The sequence below is a fragment of the Piliocolobus tephrosceles genome, chromosome 15 (genome assembly GCF_002776525.5).
Source record: "Piliocolobus tephrosceles isolate RC106 chromosome 15, ASM277652v3, whole genome shotgun sequence".
NCBI classification, from domain to species: domain Eukaryota; kingdom Metazoa; phylum Chordata; class Mammalia; order Primates; family Cercopithecidae; genus Piliocolobus; species Piliocolobus tephrosceles.
This window is the reverse complement of record NC_045448.1, coordinates 75,444,433-75,464,763: the sequence shown is the minus strand read 5'-3', so window position 1 is coordinate 75,464,763 and position 20,331 is coordinate 75,444,433. Positions and strand designations below refer to the sequence as shown.

Sequence of the window (20,331 nt, the reverse complement as noted above, 5' to 3'; positions counted from 1 at the left end):
ACCTGCGAGTCCAGGAAGAGAGGGCGTGTGTTAGTTAGACAGAAAGAGATAGCACTGTTAGTTGATATCTCTTCAGCAAGGGTTAGATTAGAGCTTCCTCATTGGGTAATTTTGGTCAGTTTCAGTTTTTCCCATAACATACCAGTCTGACATGCCCGCTTCCTCTACAGAATTGGGGATGGTGTCAGGGTAAGCCCTAAAGAGAAATTAACCCCATACTCTCTAGGAATTAAGATAATATCCAAAATGGGAAGTCATTAACACCCATCCCCTTAAGTACCTGCATTTTCTTCCAGATCAGCACTTAAAAAAGGAGAGGAAATTGTGTCACTGTCAGAAAGCAAGGAATGGAGAGAACAAAAGAGGACACTCATGGAGGCTCCACTTCGAAGTATGCAGTGGGCAGGGTGGGCCAGACACAGTCCTGGCCAGGTATGGGGGAGCCCAGGAATGGCCTGGAGGTGAGTGCAAGAAAGGGATCTCAGAGAAACCAAGGCCCATCGGGGAGCAGCCTCAACCCAGGTCACACAGTTGAAACTAGAATATGGATCACCCGGATGAATGTCAACTCTTCTGGTCCAGAAGCACCCATCTCATTCTGCAGGCCCAATGCAACTGAAAGACTGGTGCCATTGCCTGGATCCTGAGCCCACCCCATCTGGTCCCTGTGGGAACCTGGCCTTGATCAAATTATTTACATCCAGAAGACAGCAATATTCCAATTTTGACAGTTTTCATATAAAGTACTACAGATCCTACCTTTAGTGCCTTAAGGGGTTTAAAAGGGAAGTGTAGAAGAAACGAAACCTTAAATTTCAATGTCTGAGTCTGTAAGATCCATATCATTCAATCCCTGAATCTGACTGCTGTTGCAAACCCAACATCTTCCATGTTATGGCATTTATGGAACAGCTATTACATACAAAGCACTACAGTGTACAGAAACATAATTTTATAAGAAATTAATTCTGGAAATGAATAGTGGTGGTAGTTGCACAGCAATGTGAATGATACACTTAATGCCACTAAATTGTACACTTAAAATGATTAAAATGGTAAATTTTGTGATTAATTTCTTTTATAATTTTTAAAAATTTTAAGAAATCAACAGCCCTGCTCTCTAGGACTTTATATCAAAGAAGTTGGCTCATATTATAGACCAATGAGTGTCTCTAGAATGCGTGGAGAGATAAATCTTGTCAGATAAGAATGTCAGGCACAATACAAGGCAGCCCATGGGAAGGGTCACAGATTTAAGTGGCCTGAGAGACCGGCAATCAAAGCGGATAGTTTTGGAGCTCAGCCATCTCAGCAGATAAATGCTGACTTAGCGACAGCAATGTGAAAAGGCTCAGGAGGCATGGACAAGCCCCCAAGACCCTGGGAAATTACCAATTCCAAGAACAGAAAGTTCCTCACCTTCACAACTTTACATTAGCTCCCCAGGAAATGCTTCACAGGTTTAACTGTATCACTTTTAATCAAGGGCTCACAGGAAAGACTATACAGACCACTGCACCGTGTAAAGCTGCTGTGTCTTTCACTAACGCTTCCCTAGCCATTCAGTCCCCAGTAGGGTTTAGTGTTAGGAGAAAGTCTGGCTGCCCAGACACACTGTGCTTCCTGTTATAGGCCGATGGGATGAAAATGACTGACTCAAAGAGAGCTATCCTTTTTGCCTTGACTATCAGGAAGCTTGGAGCTCTATCAAGTTTGTTTAACTTTAGAGACAGTCTTGCTCTGTTGCCCAGGCTGGAGTGCAGTGATGCAATCCTTGTTCACTGCAGCCTCAAACTCCTAGGCTGCAGCCTCAAACTCCTGGGCTTGTGATCCTTCCACTGCAGCCTCCCAAGTAGCTAAGACCGTAGGTATGCACCCTCGTACCCAGCTGATTTTTTAATTTTATTTTTTCTGTAGAGACAGAGTCTCACTGTGTTGTCCAGACAGGTCTCAAACTCCTGGCCTTAAACAATCCTTCCATCTTGGCCTCCCAACGTGCTGGGATTACAAGCATGAGCCACCACACCTGGCCTGTCAAGTTGTTCAGTAATCATCTCTGCCAGTTTGATGACTCTTGTTCTAGAAATCTTTTTACTGAAAGCTGAACCAAATCACCAAATCCTTTTAGTAAGCAAGTAGAAAATACATAATACATGAATAAGCAAATGTTCATCACTCGTGTCTACAGGGCACACCCTCCAGGTAGAGGGCTGAATTCAAGTGATCAAATAGGATAAGAAAGTTACTCCACAAGCATAGAAGCATCAAAGCAAAGGATGCAGGATGCCTGTGGCACAGCTGAACTTCAACTCTTCAGTCTTGGGATATTTCTAATTGATTATCTAGAACCCTCTCTCCAGGCAGCCCTAGATGACCACAGCTAAAAATCCTATCTTTTAGCTTCTAGACCCTAGAAGACCAATTGATTGAACTTCACCTTTCTTAACATGCATGTTCTTGTCCTAAAGATACAATCAGGTCATCTATATATTAGGTCAACACTCCTATTTGGCCCCTTTGACAGAAACTTAGAAAGGACCATACCTTCTGGAAGTCAGGGGCCTTATTATGACTACTTTCGTCTGCTTTAAACCAACCACAGTCGAAACAGGGTGGTGGAATGGGCACAGTGGCTCACACCAGTAATCCTAACACTTTGGGAGGCTGAGGCGGGAGGATCATTTGAAGCCAGGAGGCCAAAGCTGTAGTGAGCCATGATCACATCACTGCACTCCAGCCTGGGCAACAGTGCAAGACCCTGTCTCTTAAAAACAAACAAACAAGCCAGAGTGGTGCAAGAGACAGTATACAGCAACAAGAATGCACCACCTACCACCACATGCAACCACATAGGTGAATCTCAAAATACAGTAAAATGCTGGGTGAAAAATGCCAGACACAAAAGGCGTCTTTTATATCCTGTATGAGTCTATTTATATTAAGTACAAAAACAGACCTATGCTGTTAGTCAGAATGGTGATTACACTTGGTGGTGGTGGGTAGGAGAATGTGGGGCTGGTTCAGGTAATGATCTGTTACTGGATCTGGATGTGGTTACCCACTACGTTCAGTTTCCCATGTGCATTATACTTCAATTCAAAAGACGCTGGAAGAAAAAAAGGCAGGTGGCACTGACTTGGCCCTAGTTTACCCACTATACACAGTCAAGGAGCCAAAGAAGATTAAAGAGGTCAAAAGAGGCCAAACAAAGAGAGACCCATCATTTAAATCTGGCCACACAAACACTTCCAGTGACCCTGTGCTGACACATGCTTGCAACTTAATTTCAAAAGAATTTCATATTTTTGCATTATTCCTTTGCCAGTGTTTTACCACAAATCTCTGACAAGGAAACCAAGGCTTGGAGAAGCGTCCCCAAATCACAGGCCTAGTCCCTGTAAGGCCCATAGCACCCAGTGACCAGCTGAGTGCCCTAACCTAGGGCACAGGTGCGCCTATCCTGGGAAAGCCAGGCAACTGCTGTCAGTGACCTCATTAATAATAATGCCCTCACAGACTCCTCCTGGAAAGGCTGAGGCTGTACAAAGAGCAGCAAGTTTATTCTACAAAGTTGCCAGGGCAGGGCGAGATGTTTCGGATAAAAAGGAAAAAAAAAAGATGAGCCGGGGGAAGACACACGGCAGAACATGGATTCTGTAAGTCTCCTGTCCTCTGAAAGCCCACTGACTGAAACTGACAGATCTGCTATGCCACTTCTTCAGATGGGACAAGGAACTTATCCTCACCAGGGCAGCCATGCCACCTCAGGCCAATGCCAGCTCTGACACACTGCAGACTCACAAGCCCGGGGCGGCGGGTAAGCGCAGAGCTGACCAGGGAGGCATACGGGCCACTCCTCCAGGATCCTGTTGCAGTGTTGTGAGTCACAGGGCTTCCTGTTCTTCCAGTTCTCACTCTCAGCTGCATCAAGTTACAGCCAGACAGACCTTAAGCAGCAGCACCTGTCCAGGGTCCAGGAGATGGACATTTGGGACATCCAGCCCGGGGTCGTCCTGTCCTCAGACATTCTGCTCCAACTGCGGGGCAGCAGGGGGCTTATGTCCCAGATGCACGTGACCCTGGCACAGTTCACCTGCCAACAGATATTGACTGAGCGCCAAGTTGAGTGTGCCAGGGCTGGGCACCGAGGATACTGGTATAAAGGAGACACCAGCCTCTGCCAGCAAGGGACTCAGTCTATTGGCAGGAGACAGATACATTAATAAGTAATTACAAACTGACGGGAAGGGCAGAGCAGTGGGCAGCTTCTTTTACAGTAATAAAACATGGATTTACAATCACTTAAATCACATACATCAATGTGAATCTGAGGAGTGTTTGTCTTGGTTAGAAATGTGCATGTGACTTTGGGAGGCCGAGACGGGCGGATCACGGGGTCAGGAGATGGAGACCATCCTGGCTAACACAGTGAAACCCCGTCTCTACTCAAAAACACAAAAAACTAGCCGGGCAAGGTGGCGGGCGCCTGTAGTCCCAGCTACTCCGGAGGCTGAGGCAGGAGAATGGTGTAAACCCGGGAGGCGGAGCTTGCAGTGAGCTGAGATCTGGCCACTGCACTCCAGCCCGGGCGACAGAGCAAGACTCCGTCTCAAAAAAAGAAAAAAGAAAAAAAAAGAAATGTGCATGTGTTGGCCTCACTGCCCAGAATGTCCCCTCCCCTTGTCTAACAAACTCCCACTTACCCTCCATAGCCCAGCACAAATGGCCTCTCTCCAGTCATAGCAGTAGCTATCTCAATACTAGAGATATAACAGGCGCTCAAGAAAACTTTGTTGTAGTTATACACAAGGGTCTATGGGAACACCAAAGAGAAAAGTTAGAAAAGTAACTTGGTGAAGGGGACGAGCTGGCTACTCCTGACTGACCAGGTGCTCTATGTCGGACCTTGCTCTTCAGGCCTGCGCCACACTGCATGGGATCCCCGCAGCAGCATGGTTTCCTCCCAGTCTACCTATCTGCCCTGCCTAGGATGCTAGGTCCCCTAGAAGTCAGACTCCGCCTACCCCTCGACAGCCCCAGGCCAGGGACCAGAATCTGCCTCTGAGCCTCTTGTCCCACAGTGGCATCTGAACTCCCCACTCCTGTCTGCGGCCAGTGGTCCACTTGCTGGACCAAATGCCTCTGGGTCTGTCCCAGTCTGCCCCATCCACCCCAAGATCACACCCACCACAGGCAAGGTACCCACACTTCCCTGTTTACCCAGGACAATCTCAGTTTACACCTGTGCTCACGGCATAACTACTACTGACAGTGCTTTCTTCCATTCTCAAAAGCGGCTCAGTTTGGACAATTAATTAGGGCAGCCCCCTAGATACAGCTAAGTAAATCCTGCCTTTGAGCTTGGGAAACTGCCACCTAAAATGATGAGTTCATGCTGCACAAATGGTGTTTTAAAAAAACATGATGGGGATCAAGAAACTGGGTTCCAGATCTGGGGCTTATCCTATGTGAGCTTGGGCTGGTCCCTTAGTACACAATATCTAGTTTCCTTAACTGTAAAATGAAGGGTTTGTTTAGACTACGTGGTCCCAAAGGTCCCTTCCCAGCTTATCAGCTGACTCATACCCCATGAAACTGAAACATAAATGACAGTCTCTACTTGTCCCTGCAGCTTTGTGCTGGGGGTTAAGGGCACTGGCTCTGGAGTCAGACTGTGTGGGTCTGGATTCTGACTTGCCGTGGGGCAAGGTACTATCCTATTCTGTGCCTGGTCTCCTCATCTGAATAATAGATAATAACAGGACCTACCTGGAGGGCAGCTTGAGGGTGGCCTGTGTTACTATACATAGAGCTGATGGGAAGAGGCTACAGGACTTCGTGGAGGGGACTGAGACAGAAAAATTTGGGAGGAAACAGGAAGCAGGAAGAGGAAGTCCCTCAAATGGGAAAGAAGGAAAAGTGGAAGCTTCGAATGCCCTCATTTAACCCTAATTAAAGCTGTCAGATGGTTCATCTGGCTTTATTCCTTCAGACAATATGGAGATGCCAGAAGGAAGGGATTGGGGAAAAAGCCTTTTAAGAACAGGCACCACCTCCAAGCATCCAGGGCAGAAACAGTGGAAAGGCCGGAAGGCTGGGTGGGCCCCAAGGGCTTCCAGAGCCAGGTTCTGAGAGCCTGACTCACTCTCCTGGTTAATGCTGAGATAAGATTTAACCAAGGTGGGAAAGAATGTCAGGGAAATGCTTAGAGATCCATCTGCAAACAAAATGAGGGTTTTGCAAACAAAACCCCTAAAAGAGGGCAGCATTTTAGGGGAAATGAGATTCTCTGTTCACAGGAACAGGGCCAAGACTCCTGACTCCTGACGTGGAAAAGGCAACAGCTGTTCAAGAGGTGGGATGGAGGGTATGGGTTCCACATGCAGAATCCCCCTGGGCTTCATCAAGAACCCAGGGCACCCTGGGCTCAGCTCAACAGCTGTATGAGAGGCAAAGAGCTGTCTGCCAAAGCCCAGGATGCCCAGGGAATCTCACCCAATCTGCTGAAAGAATGTGAGAATGACCATTCCCTTCTGAGAAATTCCAGGGGTCGGTGGGGCCAAACCTATCATGGCAGGTCCTGTGACTCTTCAGCACAGGGCACTGCAAATGATTTCCCCTGTGGAAAGCTGGGGTCTGGGAGAGATGTGAGGATGAGTGAACAAGTATTTAATGACAAACTCCACAGCAGAATACGAAATCCCAAGTAAGCAGCCTCCACAACTGCCCTCTGAAGCCTCTGCTCTTCTCTGGGTTAGTTACTGGGGAGAGAGAGGTTAGGCTTCTCCAGTGAAAAGGAGCTGGAACTAACACTGATCATTCAGCACAGCTATGCTCCTGAAGCACAAGGATGCTTCAACCTGAGGCGCAATGTCCCAGGCATCCCAGAATGGGATGTGCCACCTGACCTCGAATGGGGGTGCCACCTCCATAGAAGACCAGAAGAAAAGCAATTTAGAGGAAGAGCTTAAGGATGGATCTCCTAAGCCCAGGAAAGAGAAGGTTTTAGAAACCTCTACAAAGAAAAAGGGTGGGTGCATCCTTCTTCCCTGGCTTCAGGAACTTTCCATCCTTCCGACTTCTCTGTCCTCTGATTCAATCCAATGTCAGACAGACTCAAATGGACCTGAAACCACTTACTCTGGGAATTATCCAGGGTAAAGCAGGGCCTCTTTTTGCTCCTGTCCAGGCGGACAGTGCAGTGGGACATCTAAGACTGTGTCTCTTGTTATGTACAGATGCTCTGACTTACAATGAGGTTATGTCCCGATTAGTAAGTTAAACATGCATTTCATACACCTAACCTACCATCGAACATAAAGCTTATTTTACAATAAAGTGCTGAATATCTCATGCAATTTATTGAATACTGTACTGAACTGAAAGTACAAAACATAATGGTTATATGAACACGAAAGTACAAGTTCTACTGAATGCGTATCACTTTTGCACTATTGTAAAGTCAAAAAAAATCATTAAGTTGAACCATTGTTAAGTACCAATACTTAATATGTAAAGCATTGACTATATGTCAGGCACAGTTCTCAGAGCTTCACACTTTTTAACCCTCTTTCTCTTTCATTCTTACAAATACTATATTAAAGTGTTATCCAAACAATCTTTACATTTTATCAGGAAAAGAAACTGAGGCCTAGAGAGCTTGAATAACTGACCCAAGCTCACACTGCATGTTATGCAGAGAGCCAGAGTTCAACCCCAGGGAGCCTGACTCCAGCTCATCAAACAGCCTCTCCCAGTAACTGTCAGGCTGTCCCTCAGTGGATGTCACTGACCTCTCTCCTCTGCTCCCTGGCTCAAGTGCCTTCTGAGCTCCCACTACACCAGCTCACATGTCTGCCTTGTTGGGAAGCGTGGCTCAGGCCCAGCCTCCACAGAAACTTCAGCAGCACCAGGGTGAGCATCCCCCAAGGACAACTGAGCAGACTTCTCTTGCTGGCTTTGCTGGCTTTCTGGAGCACTTGTGTTGCCCACATTTCTCTGGTTGAGAATACAGAAACAGCAACTAGCTCCTGTCCCCCGAAAACCTGCCCCCCAGCAAGGGACTGTGGGCATCTGCAGACTGCTGTGAACTGTAGACCTCATCTTAAGTTCATCTTTTGTAGAAGCCCATTTCCCACTATGACCATCCCATGACATGGCACACTGTTGAGAACTCAGGGCTCTGGTCCCAACTAGGGCTACTAACTTGCTGTATGACCATCAGCAATACACCTGAAAACTGAAGGGGGTGGGGGTATGGACCATGTTCTTCTAAGGCAGTTTCTCAAACTTGACACTGTAGACATTTTGGGCCAGGTAATTTTTTGTTGTGGGGAGCTATCTTGTGCATGGTGGGATATTCAGCAACATTCCTAGCCTCTCTTACTAGACGTCAGTAACACACACTCATCCAAACCTGCCTCTGCTTACTAGATGTAATAACACACACTCACCCAAACCTTTTTGACAACCAAAAATGTCTCCAGACACTGCCAAAGTCCACTGGGGGGCAAAATCACTCCTAGTTGAAAACTACTGCTCTAAATGAAGAATTTTAAAAAGATAGGGCTTTGTCTCTGGAAATCTCAGTAAGATGGAAATTCTTGCTCTTTATGATAGGCTGGGATAACCTCTCACAAAAAGAGTATCTGTCCCAAAATGTCAATAGCACCAAGGCTGAGAAAACTGTTTTAGAGATAAGCAGAAAGAGCCACTCCAGCGCAAGGAAGAATGATGCCTGATCCACAGAGTGTGATAGGAAGATGTGTCCAGTGAGTTGTGGGATTTAATTTGCCACACCCCAACCCCCACAGCTTTGAAAAGGCAAAGACAGTCAACATACAGTGTTGGAAAACAAACCAAACCTGCTGACTTCAAAGCTCAACGGACGATAATGAGGAACCTCTTATCAAGATTTGGTTTTTTTTGGCCGGGCGCGGAGGCTCAAGCCTGTAATCCCAGCACTTTGGGAGGCCGAGACGGGCGGATCACGAGGTCAGGAGATCAAGACCATCCCGGCTAACCTGGTGAAACCCCGTCTCTACTAAAATACAAAAACTAACCGGGCGAGGTGGCGGCGCCTGTGGTCCCAGCTACTCCGCAGGCTGAGGCAGGAGAACGGCGGGAACCCGGGAGGCGGAGCTTGCAGTGAGCTGAGATCCGGCCACTGCACTCCAGCCTGGGCGACAGAGCGAGACTCTGTCTCAAAAATAAAATATAAAAATAAAAATAAAAAAGATTTGGTTTTTTAAACCGGAAGTATCTGAACAAAGGAAGCCAGTTTTCTGGGGCTCCAAGGTCTTTCAGTTCATCAGACCTCCTTACTCCCACTGCCAACTGTGGTTTGTGTTGCTCAGATTCCCCCTGGAAAAAGACCTCCAAACTCCCCTGGGTACTGGAAAAGTTCATCTTTGAAAAGTGATGTTTAAAAAAAGCCGGGGCACGGTGGCTGACGCCTGTAATCCCAGCACTTTGGGAGGCTGAGGTAGGCGGATCACAAGGTCAGGAGATAGGGACCATCCTGGCTAACACAGTGAAAAACCCCGTCTCTACTAAAAATATAAAAAAAATTGGCCGGGTGCGGTGGCTCAAGCCTGTAATCCCAGCACTTTGGGAGGCCGAGACGGGCGGATCATGAGGTCAGGAGATCGAGACCATTCTGGCTAACACGGTGAAACCCCGTCTCTACTAAAAAATACAAAAATCTAGCCGGGCAAGGTGGTGGGCGCCTGTAGTCCCAGCTACTCGGGAAGCTGAGGCAGGAGAATGGCGTAAACCCAGGAGGCGGAGCTTGCAGTGAGCTGAGATCTGGCCACTGCACTCCAGCCTGGGCCACAGAGCGAGACTCCATCTCAAAAAAAAAAAAAAAATTAACCGGGCGTGGTGGCAGGCGCCAGCTACTCAGGAGGCTGAGGCAGGAGCATGGTGTGAACCTGGGAGGTGAAGGTTGCAGTGAACTGAGATCACGTCACTGCACTCCAGCCTAGGCAGCAGAGCAAGACTCCATCTCAAAAAAAAGAAAAAAAAAAAGGCCAGGTGCGGTGGCTCACGCCTGTAATCCCAGCACTTTGGGAGGCCAAGGTGGGCAGATCATGAGGTCAAGAAATCGAGACCATCCTGGTCAACATGGTGAAACCCCACCTCCACTAAAAATACAAAAATTAGCTGGGTGTGGTGGTGCGCACCTGTGGTCCCAGCTACTCAGGAGGCTGAGGCAGGAGAATCACTTGAACCCAGGAGGTGGAGGTTGCAGTGATCTGAGATTGCACCACTGCACTCCAGCCTGGTGACAGAGTGAAACACTGTCTCTCACACACACACACACACACACACAAAAAGTGCTTCTTAGCTCTCTGACATAGAAGTTTGGCAATATAAACAAATGGATGGTTAACGAAAGCTACAAAGTATTCCTACTATCATCAGTTGTCTTCTGAGCAGACAAAGGGACAGAATTAGGTTACCAAGATGTTACAAATTGAACAAATAAGGTGAATTGTACCTGTCAATGTCAGTTAGCCCAATCAAAATTAACGTAGACAAAAATAATATTAAGGTTTTAATCAGCAATTTACTCTTTTTTTTTTTTTTTTTTGAGACGGAGTCTCGCTCTGTGGCCCAGGCTGGAGTGCAGTGGCCAGATCTCAGCTCACTGCAAGCTCTGCCTCCCGGGTTTACGCCATTCTCCTATCTCAGCCTCCTGAGTAGCTGGGATTACAGGCACCCGCCACCTCGCCCGGCTAGTTTTTTCTATTTTTTAGTAGAGACAGGGTTTCACCGTGTTAGCCAGGATGGTCTCGATCTCCCGACCTCGTGATCCGCCCATCTCGGCCTCCCAAAGTGCTGGGATTACAGGCTTGAGCCACCGCGCCCGGCCAGCAATTTACTCTTGATAGTCTAATCCCATACGTGTGGACTCATGGCACACAGTAGGTGTCCAAAATGTGCCAAGGTTTCTTGAGGCCTCTAACTCCCACCCCACTCATCGTAATTCATTCTTTTGACTTAGCGGCCATAAATTATCTCTTCCTGGAGCTTTATCTCTCTAGACAACTGAAAAGTGTCCGGGTTTCTGTCTCCCACATCACACTCAGAGGGCCTTGCGCTCACTGTACAAGCATTAAAAAAGCATTAAAATTCTTGGCTTTCTTGACTCTTGGGGTCTCTGTTAAATCTTTTTGCTTCTAAGATATTCCTCTCAAGCCCAGCATTGAAGATCACCCCTTGCTCATACAACAAGGAGTCTACACGAACTATGTCTATTACGGGATTCCAGTGCAAATGTCACCAGTCTATGTGTATTAAAACAATTTGGACGCCGGGCGCGGTGGCTCAAGCCTGTAATCCCAGCACTTTGGGAGGCCGAGACGGGCGGATCACGAGGTCAGGAGATCGAGACCATCCTGGCCAACACGGTGAAACCCCGTCTCTACTAAAAAAAATACAAAAAACTAGCTGGGCGAGGTGGCGGGCGCCTGTAGTCCCAGCTACTCGGGAGGCTGAGGCAGGAGAATGGCGTGAACCCGGGAGGCGGAGCTTGCAGTGAGCTGAGATCCGGCCACTGCACTCCAGCCCAGGAGACACAGCAAGACTCTGTCTCAAAAAAAATAAAAAAATAAAAAAAAAATAAAACAATTTGGTCAATGGCTAGAGGAAGGAGTATATACTTCATTTTTTCTCTATGGTTAACTCTGATTCTCCATTCTTAAGAGACAAAATCCTGCATCTTGTATACTAACTTATCTCAATTAATAGAATCCTCTATCTGTCCACAGGGAGGACACATAGTCTTGATTACTGAAGGACAGGAAATTCTCCTCCCTTTCTCTCTCCCACCTCAGAACTGGACTCAGGTCATGCTTTGGATGAAGAGATAGCTGAGAACTGTCCCTCCCTCTAAGTGTCCACCCATATACCATCCCTTTAGCCTAAGACTAGCCGCCCGCGCCCAGCTCCTCCACTTCCTGCAGCCCTGGTTTAGCTTCTTTCTCCAGAAAGGTCTCCTCCTTTACTCTTGTACTCACTGAGCACCTCACCAGTGGCCAGGAACTGCAGCAACAAACCTAACAGCCGAGATTCTCCCTGCACTGAAGAGGGAACCCGAACAGAAAACCACCAACTCTAACAGATGGTGGAATGAAACAAATGTCATGCAAGGTTCAAACACACTAGTGTTGGCACCCAGGAGCGGGAGAAGGAGGCAGAAAGAAAATTAAGAGAGGAAGCCGCATTTGAGCTGGAAGGGGTTAAGTGGAAAGAAGCCAAGCAGAGCTCAGGGCCACAAAAATGGCAAGGGCAAAAGGACCCAGTGTGAACAGGCAAGACAGAGGAATGAAAGCATGGAGAGGAAGATGAGGCTGAGCTGGGGGGTGGAAGCGAGAGGCAATGAAGAGCTGTAGAGGGCTCCTGAAATGATCCAGTCTGGCTCCAGAGTTTTAGGGACACCCTTAGGAGGCCTCCAAGGTAACCCAGAGACCAGTTGACAAAGTTAGAGAGTTGATGAAAATGAATCCAGGACTCTCAGCTGGAATTGCCAGAGGGTACTGGTACCACTTATCAAACCAACAGAAGAGCTAGTTCCACCTGTGGTCATGATGGGTGGGGGTGCTACCAGCAGCCAGGAGTAGGCACAGGCCCAGGCCAGAAGTCCGCTCACATTCCCCAGAGACAGGCGAGTACGTGCTCAAGAGCGTGGTGCTCTAAAGCCAAATGCATGGCTTCAATTCCCAGCTCACACAGAAAAGCTGGTGACTTTGGGCAAGTTACCCCTTGGCCTCAGTTAAACAGGGATGCTAATAACGATCAGTCTTTACCTCATGGGATTGATTTGAATGTTAGCAAGCTGACATACCTAAAGAGCTTAGAACAGTGCCAGGTACATAGTAGGTGCTCTGCAGTCACTCCTGAGTTCCAAAGTGTCCACTGGCAAAAGTGAGCAAATAACCCTTATTCTCATCTCTAATGCCCCAAAACACTGGGCTTGTCCATCAGGATACGACGAGTGACCTCTTTGGGCAGGTGAACCCAAGCCTTCCTGGTCCTCACACTACAACCCAGAATATCTTATCAGAAGGAGATTTCAGAAGGGTCCAAATCAAAAGGTCTTTTCAAAAGACTCTAAAGTTATTCTAAATTTTCATTCTTCCCTCTTAATTCTTCTTTCCAATGGCAGCTCAGAAAGATGGTTCCAAGATACTCTCTGAGTTTTTCTCTGCTTTCTATGTAACTGCCACTAAGCTGGGAGTCAAATCCCAGGTTCTGACACCTACTGAGTTAAAGGCCTGATTCAATTCTGCCCCCATTGGTAGTTTAGAGGAAATACACCCAAGGGTCCTCAGGGACACTTCCGAAACTGACAGGTGGCTGCAAGGGTAGAGAAAAGAAGCCTACAGGAACGACAGTTGCACACTGCAGTGCTTAATCATCTCAACTCCATAAGTGGAAAAGTCTACTGTTATTATTGCATTTAACAAAAAGAAATGAACGGGCTGTCCAAAGAGGCTCAGGGTGCTACGGTTAATAAACCACAAGACAGGGATTACAACTCATTTCCAGATACCCTCGCTAATTACCTTTCCACTCTGGGAGCAGAGAGATGACCCCCATTCCAAGATTGAGAGTGGTATAACTCCAACGGGGTTCCAGTCCTAGTGCCCTCCTCTGGTTTGAGGAAGAGTACATTTATGCAAGGATTCAAATGTCCTGGGGTAATCCCCAAAGGAGAAGAACTCCCTGGGATTAAGGATGCTTCACTGTGTATTTTAGGACTTGCCAAGAGATGATAGCCTTCCCCAAGAGTTCTTGGAAGTTGAGAAGTTACCAAGATCCTGCCAGCTGAAAGGCACGTTTTTAAGTGAACTGAATCAAGGTGCAGAGCCACATCCCAGGAATTAGAGAATAACAGCCATTTACAAACAGTAAAACCCAAGTAAAACAACCGCCTCTGCTCGCTCCTCCAGACTTGAGGCTGGGTAACTCCTGCTTTTCTCGGAGGTTCACGCGCCATCGCTACATTTACATGCCTCCTATGCCCTCGGGACCGCCAGAATGGGAATATGAGCAGGTTGTCGCACAGAACGATAAAGGCAAGACATTTTCCCAAAAATGTGTTCCGGTCAGACATTGAAATTTCAAGTATGTAACTGAGCAACGCTCAGTTGCCTCACAGCTCTAAAACAACCTCCCTCCCGCTAATCCCTTCCCAACTTGTCCCCTACCTCAAATCGTAGCCCAGGCCCCGCCCAGGAGCCAATCCCCTAATCCCAGGCATTTCAGAAACTCAATTCTGAGGGCGCCCCTGGCCCTGCCCTGCCCCATCCCCACCCCCATACCCTGAGGCAGGGAACGAGAGATTCCCGGCTTGGCCTGAGGCTCTTTCTTATGTAAATGAACCGGCCGGGGCGAGCGCTCAGCCGTAGGGAGCTGCGGAGAGCGAGGTGGGCACAGACAGGTCGAGGCCTAAGGGAAAAAAAGCTCATTTTCGGAAGGCACAAATCTCAAGAATCTCAAGTAATCCAGGAACCCGTAGAGTTGGCCGTCTCCGAGTAACTTCTGGGGCAAACCAGAAAGTAACAACCAAAGTCCTCCCCTGAGACTCAGAGGCAGGCCCTGAGGACACGAGGTTGGGCGGTCCCGAGGTTGATTTGGGGGGGCGGGGGTTGATGGGGGACGCCTCTCGCCGAGCCTCAGTTCCGGGCGCCACAGTTCCGGGGAGGGGGCGCGGCGGGCGGAGTTCCTCTGCCCCTTTCCTACTCCTTCCCGGGTCAGCTTCTCCCCAAGCCCACCCCCGCAGGGCCGCGAGGAAGGAGAAGGGAACCACCGGTCTCCTACAGGCGGTCCGCGAGTGCGGACGGCCACCGGCGGCCCCACGCGGCAGCGGAGCAGCGTCCCGCAGCCACGATTCTCTCCACGTGCTCTCGCCGGAACTCGCGCTGCAGAAGGGGGCTCCCTCCCACATGGGCGCAGCAATCCCTGAGTACCTGCGGGGTTACCCGCCCCTCCAGTAACAGGGAAAAAGGGGTTGGGGGAGAGAGCGTGAGCGCGTGCGGGAGCTCAGGGAGGGAGAGCGCCAGGCGGAGCGCGACCCCGGCTCCCCGCCCGCGCGCACTCCCTGGCCGTGCCTAGCGGACGTGGCTCCTGGCGCCTAGGAGTTTCCCGGCTGCCCAAACTTTTTCCGCGTCCCGGGCCCCGAGTAGGGAGGGAGCAGGTCCCCTCAGGATCGAGGAAAAGACTCCTGGAGGCCACGCCACTTTGCCGGAGCCCAGCCTGCCGCCCCGCCCGCGCTGACTTACCTTCTGCACTTGGTCATGGTTGAGCTCTGTGAAGAAGTAGGCGAGCAGATGCGAGGCAATCATCCTGCCGCGGCCCGACGGCGCAGAGTTGGGATACCCAGACGGGGGCGCGAGCGGGGAGGCGGGTGGCGCGGTCCGACTGCTTTGTGCTGGGACTCGGCTGCGGGGCCGGGAGCTGGGAGTCCGAACGACGCACAAAGAGGGCTAACGGCGAGAGTGCGCCCGGCTGGCGGAGGGCGCGGGTCTCCAGAGACGGGATTTGGTGTCACAACTGCTAGCAGGCGCCTCAGTTCTCTCCTGGCGACGTGTCCGGTTTTCCCACGTCAAGGCGCTAACTTCGGCCACAGGATCACTGAGGCTCAACTTGAGAAGAATCGCAGCCCGGCTCCACTCCGGCAGTGGGACCTCTCTGGTTCACAGGCGCGTGGCTCCGGCCCGCGGATTTTCTTAGCTGGGTGACACGATGTTGCCAGCGGCGGCCCGGGACTCCTGCGCCGGAGTTTCATGCAACAATGTGGCTTATTGAGGGGCTGCCGGCCCGCGGGCCTCCCGGTCAGTGACGTGCGCACGCCCATTGGCTGCGCGGGGAGGGTGTGTGCGCCCGCGGGCCGCCCCCCGTCGCGTCGCAGCCAATCAGCGCTCACGGCTCGCGGGCGCGGCCGCTCAGACACCCGAGCCGGCTGCCTGGGGAGGCGCGCCGGGGGCGGGGGGCGGGGCGCCTGAGATGGGACGTGTGGTCCGTGGCTAAAGGCTGGGACGGAAAGGCGCATGAGCCACCGCCGCGTCAGGCTCGGCTATGGGTGGGGGGAGCGTGATCGCGGACCCGGGGTGTGGGACGACTGGAAAAACGGGTCACTGGACCAGCGCACACCCTGTGCGGAGGGACACTGTCTAGCATCTCGGGATCATGTGAGGGGCTCCCATTGCCCAGTCGCACGTCTAAAGCATCCTAGTTCTTATCTATTGTAGCACGGCTGGAAGGTGAGCCGCCTTAGCGGCTGATTGCACTACAGCAGGCAATACAAGAATCGGCCCATCCTTCACACCACTGATAGGATGTGAGTTTCACTAACCCCGTTTTACAGATGAGGAAACTGAGGCCAGGCCAGGGCTCACACCTGTAATCCCAGCCCTTTGGGAGTCCAAGATTGGAGGGTTGCTTGAGACCAAGAGTTCATGACCAGCCTGGGAGATATAGTGAGACCCCTGTCTTCCCAGATAAAAATAAATAAATCAGCCGGACATGGTGGCGTGTGCCTGTAGTCCCTGCTGCTCAGAAGGCTGAGGTGGAAGGATCGCATGAGCCCAGGAGTTTGAGGCTGCAGTGAGCTATGATCATACCACTGTACTCCAGCCTGGATGACAGAGGGAGACCCTGTCTCAAAAAGAAAAGAGACTTGAACGAGGTCACATAGCTAATAAGCAGCAGATGGGGAAGAGAACCCCTGTCCCTCTACTTTAAGGTCCTATTCGCTTGCTCCATTATCCCATGCTGCTAAAAGCCAGAGAAGTAGGAGATGGAAAAAAAAGCATCTCTGCAGCTCTGGGACTGATGACGTGAATGAACTGGGTAGATGGTAAGTGTGTAACTGGATGATCTTGGACATGGGATGAGGTGGATGAGGGGGCTTACCAATGCTGAGAGGAGTGGAAGCCCCAGCCCCAGCTAATGCTGGACACCAGACTCCAAATTTAAACACACAGTGGAAACTGGCAAGAATGAAATACTGACTTCAATACTGATTTCAAGAGACATGACATTAGCGCTGGTGGAGAATGGCAAGCCTAAGGTTGGAAAAGGTTCAGGGAAGGAAGATGAAGGTCTGCCATGTTCTACTGTGGAGGATTTTTTCTCTCAAACAGTGGGGTGCTGTCTGCAATGTGTATAGACTTAAAATTATTACTGTATAAGTAATCAATGCTCATTGTGGAAAAATAAAAGACATGGATAAACAGGAAAAAAAAAAATCCATGATCCATCTAGCCTCTCAACAAAACTTCCTTTTTTTTTTTTTTTTAAAGCAGGGCCTCAATATGTTGCCCAGGCTGGTCTTGAACTCTTGGGCTCAAGCAGTCCTCCCATTTCAGCGTCCCAAATAGCTGGGATTACAGATGTGCTCAGAAAAATTTCTTGAGAACTATGTACCCTTCTAAATGCACGTCCTCAGCCCTCCTTCCCTATACTCCAGACAGAATTGAGCTCCAACTGCTTTTGTCATAGTCATCATAATGATCTACCTGTTGCCAAATCTTGCATTCTCTTCCCTGCCCTTGTCTTACTCCTCCTCTCAGGGATGTTGAGGACAGTTAATCACATCCTCCACCTGGACACACCTTCCTCACTCAGTAAGAGCACCAGTGCTACACTCTGCTGGTATCCAGCTAACCTCACTCCCCAGGCTCCTCAGTCCCTGCTTGCTCTATTGGTAAATGCTGGGGCATTCGGGGCTGCCCTCCACCCTCTTCTCTGAACTAGTTACAGTTTCAGATTCCCTGAGGAGAAACTAACTTCCTAGCCCCATGACTGTTATATCAAGTACATGGTGATGACTCACGGTAGTAAATCTACAGCGAGGACCTCTCCTGGAGTTGCAGGCTTGTTTCTCCAGCTGCCATTTGTCATCTCCACTGAAGTGACTAGTGTACTATCACACCTAACATGTACAAAGCTGAACTTAACTTTTCTTCCCAAATCTTTTTCTTCCCCAGTTGTCTCAGCAAATGGCATCACCATCCACCCTAACTCATCTTCGATTCCTTCTTGCCACTCATCCTCACAGCCAGTCAATCCATCAGCAAGCAGTTAATTCCACCTATAACAGAGACCCTGCTTCTGACCACTTGTCTCCACGCCCTTAGACACCTCCTGAGATCTTCCCCCAGAACACTGCTTGGCATTCACACTAGCATGCTTTCCTCAAAAATGTAAACTCTTTCTCACCCAAGGGTCTTTGCTCTTCCTTTTCCTTCTATCTGGAATATTCTTCTCCAGGCCGGTCTCCAGCCCATTCTTCTTCCTCATTGAGGTTCCACTCAGATACCTCCTCATGATACAGGGCAGGCAGGCCCCAAAATTTGGACTTAGCCTGGGAGGATTCTTGGCTTCACCCAGTAAAGAATTCAAGGGCAAGGGGGTGGCATTAAACAGCAACTTATATTGAAGTGGCAGTGTACATCAGTAGCAGAGGCACTGGTCTTTGCAGAGCAGAGCTACCCCATAGGCCGTGTTCCCAGAGTAGCAGCTCAGAGGCAGTTCTGCACTCATGTTTCTACCCACTTTTAGTTACATGCAAATTAAGGAGCAGATTATGCAGAAATTTCTAGAAAAAGGTTGGTAACAGGTTGCTGAGTCATTGCCATGGAAAGGGGCAGTGACTTCCAGGTGTTAAATCTGGAACTCTAATCCAGAGTCTGGTCCTGAGTCTTAGCCCCCACTTCCAGAGTCAAGTCCCCACCTTCTACCTCATCAGAGGGCTTTCCTTGACCGGTTTATCTCAGATAGTTCCCCAAGTCACTATCACTTGGCCCTGGTTGATTTCCTTTTTATTTTCGCTATATTCTTCCTCTCCTCAATAGATGATAAGCTAAAAGAGGGCAGGGTCTGTGTCTATGTCATTCTTTCATGTTTGCAGTGCCTAAAATGTTGCCTGATGCACAGCAGACATGCAATAAACATTTATTGAATGGATTCATAGAAGAATCTTAGAGATTACTAATGTTCACATGTTGTGTAACAACACACACACACACACACATAGAGTTCATAGTTTTATATATTATTTCCCAAATCTTTTCCCATTTCTCTGTCTACCCTAGATCACACACCTAATATCTCTCACCTGACTGCAACAGCCTCATAACTGAGCTTTCCTCTTCAGATATAGACATACCATAAATATATAGACTTAGATATCTAACAAAGACTCTTCGTTTGTTTGTGTGTTTGTTTAGATGGAATCTTGCTCTATCGCCCAGGCTGGGGTGCAGTGGTACAATCTCGGCTCACTGCAATCTCCACCTCCTGGGTTCAAGCGATTCTCCTGCCTCAGCCTCCCAAGTAGCTGAAATTACAGGCACATATCACCATGCCCGGCTAATTTTTATATTTCTTGTAGAGACAGGGTTTCACCATGTTGGCCAGGCTGGTCTCAAACTCCTGACCTCAGGTGATTTGCCTGCCTCAGCCTCCCAAAGTGCTGGGATTATAGAAGTGAGCCACCAAGCCCGGTCGAAAGATTCTTTTTTTTTTTTTTTTTTTGGGCCGGGGCCTTGCCCTGTTGCCCGGGCTGGGGCGCGGGGGGGTGATCTCAGCTGGCTGCAAGCTCCGCCTCCCAGGTTCACGCCATTCTCCTGCCTCAGCCTCTCAAGTAGCTGGGACCACAGGCACCCGCCACCACGCCCAGCTAATTTTTTTTTGTATTTTTAGTAGAGATGGGGTTTCACCATTTTAGCCAGGGTGGTCTCGATCTCCTGACCTCGTGATCCACCTGCGTCCCAAAGTGCTGTGATTACAGGCATGAGCCACCATGCCCGGCTCCAAAGATTCTTAAAGCAGGAAATTATACAATTATACAATCACATTTGCTTTTTTAGGGCCTTAACTGCCGTCCATGTGGATGGGGAGGGGAAGAGGTCAGAGACCAAAGGCAGGGAGAGGCAGAAGCTATAAGGTAAGACTAGGACCTAAGCCAAGATGAGAGTAGGGTAGGGAGGAAGGTTATGGGTTTAGGTATTGTGAAGTCAAAGGTAGAACTGATGGATTTGGCTGGGGTGGGTGAAGGGGAATTAAGAGGAGGATGCCTGCTGCCTAGAATCAGATGGAAATTCAATAGCCTGGTGCTACAAAATGCATTGTCTCCAGGTGGGTAAAACCAAAGCCAGTGGGGTTGGGTCAGCTATGATCCTTTCTTCACACACTAATTTTAATGCCTCTTCTCCACTCCCCTCTGTGGTCCCATTTCATGTGAACCGGATAATAATCATAAGGAACTTTAAGTACATGTTATATCTTACAAAGTTCAATCCTGGGAGGCGGTTGGAA

General features: G+C 49.2%; 1 protein-coding gene across 2 annotated transcripts in view; it reads right to left on the bottom strand.

Annotated features, from left to right (window-relative positions):
- The window catches only part of HK2 (hexokinase 2), a 58,432-nt gene extending 42,486 nt beyond the window's left edge, over positions 1-15,946 (bottom strand). Inside the window, exon 1 of one of the 2 annotated variants that reach the window (XM_023187960.3) lies at positions 15,291-15,946. In XM_023187960.3, coding sequence (XP_023043728.1) covers positions 15,291-15,353 — 63 coding nt within the window. In that variant the 5' untranslated portion in view covers positions 15,354-15,946. Of the gene's footprint in view, positions 1-14,330; positions 14,456-15,290 lie in introns of those variants that run through there. The other variant, XM_026456437.2, reaches the window with a different exon arrangement.
- Between the last annotated feature and the right edge of the window lie 4,385 nt (positions 15,947-20,331).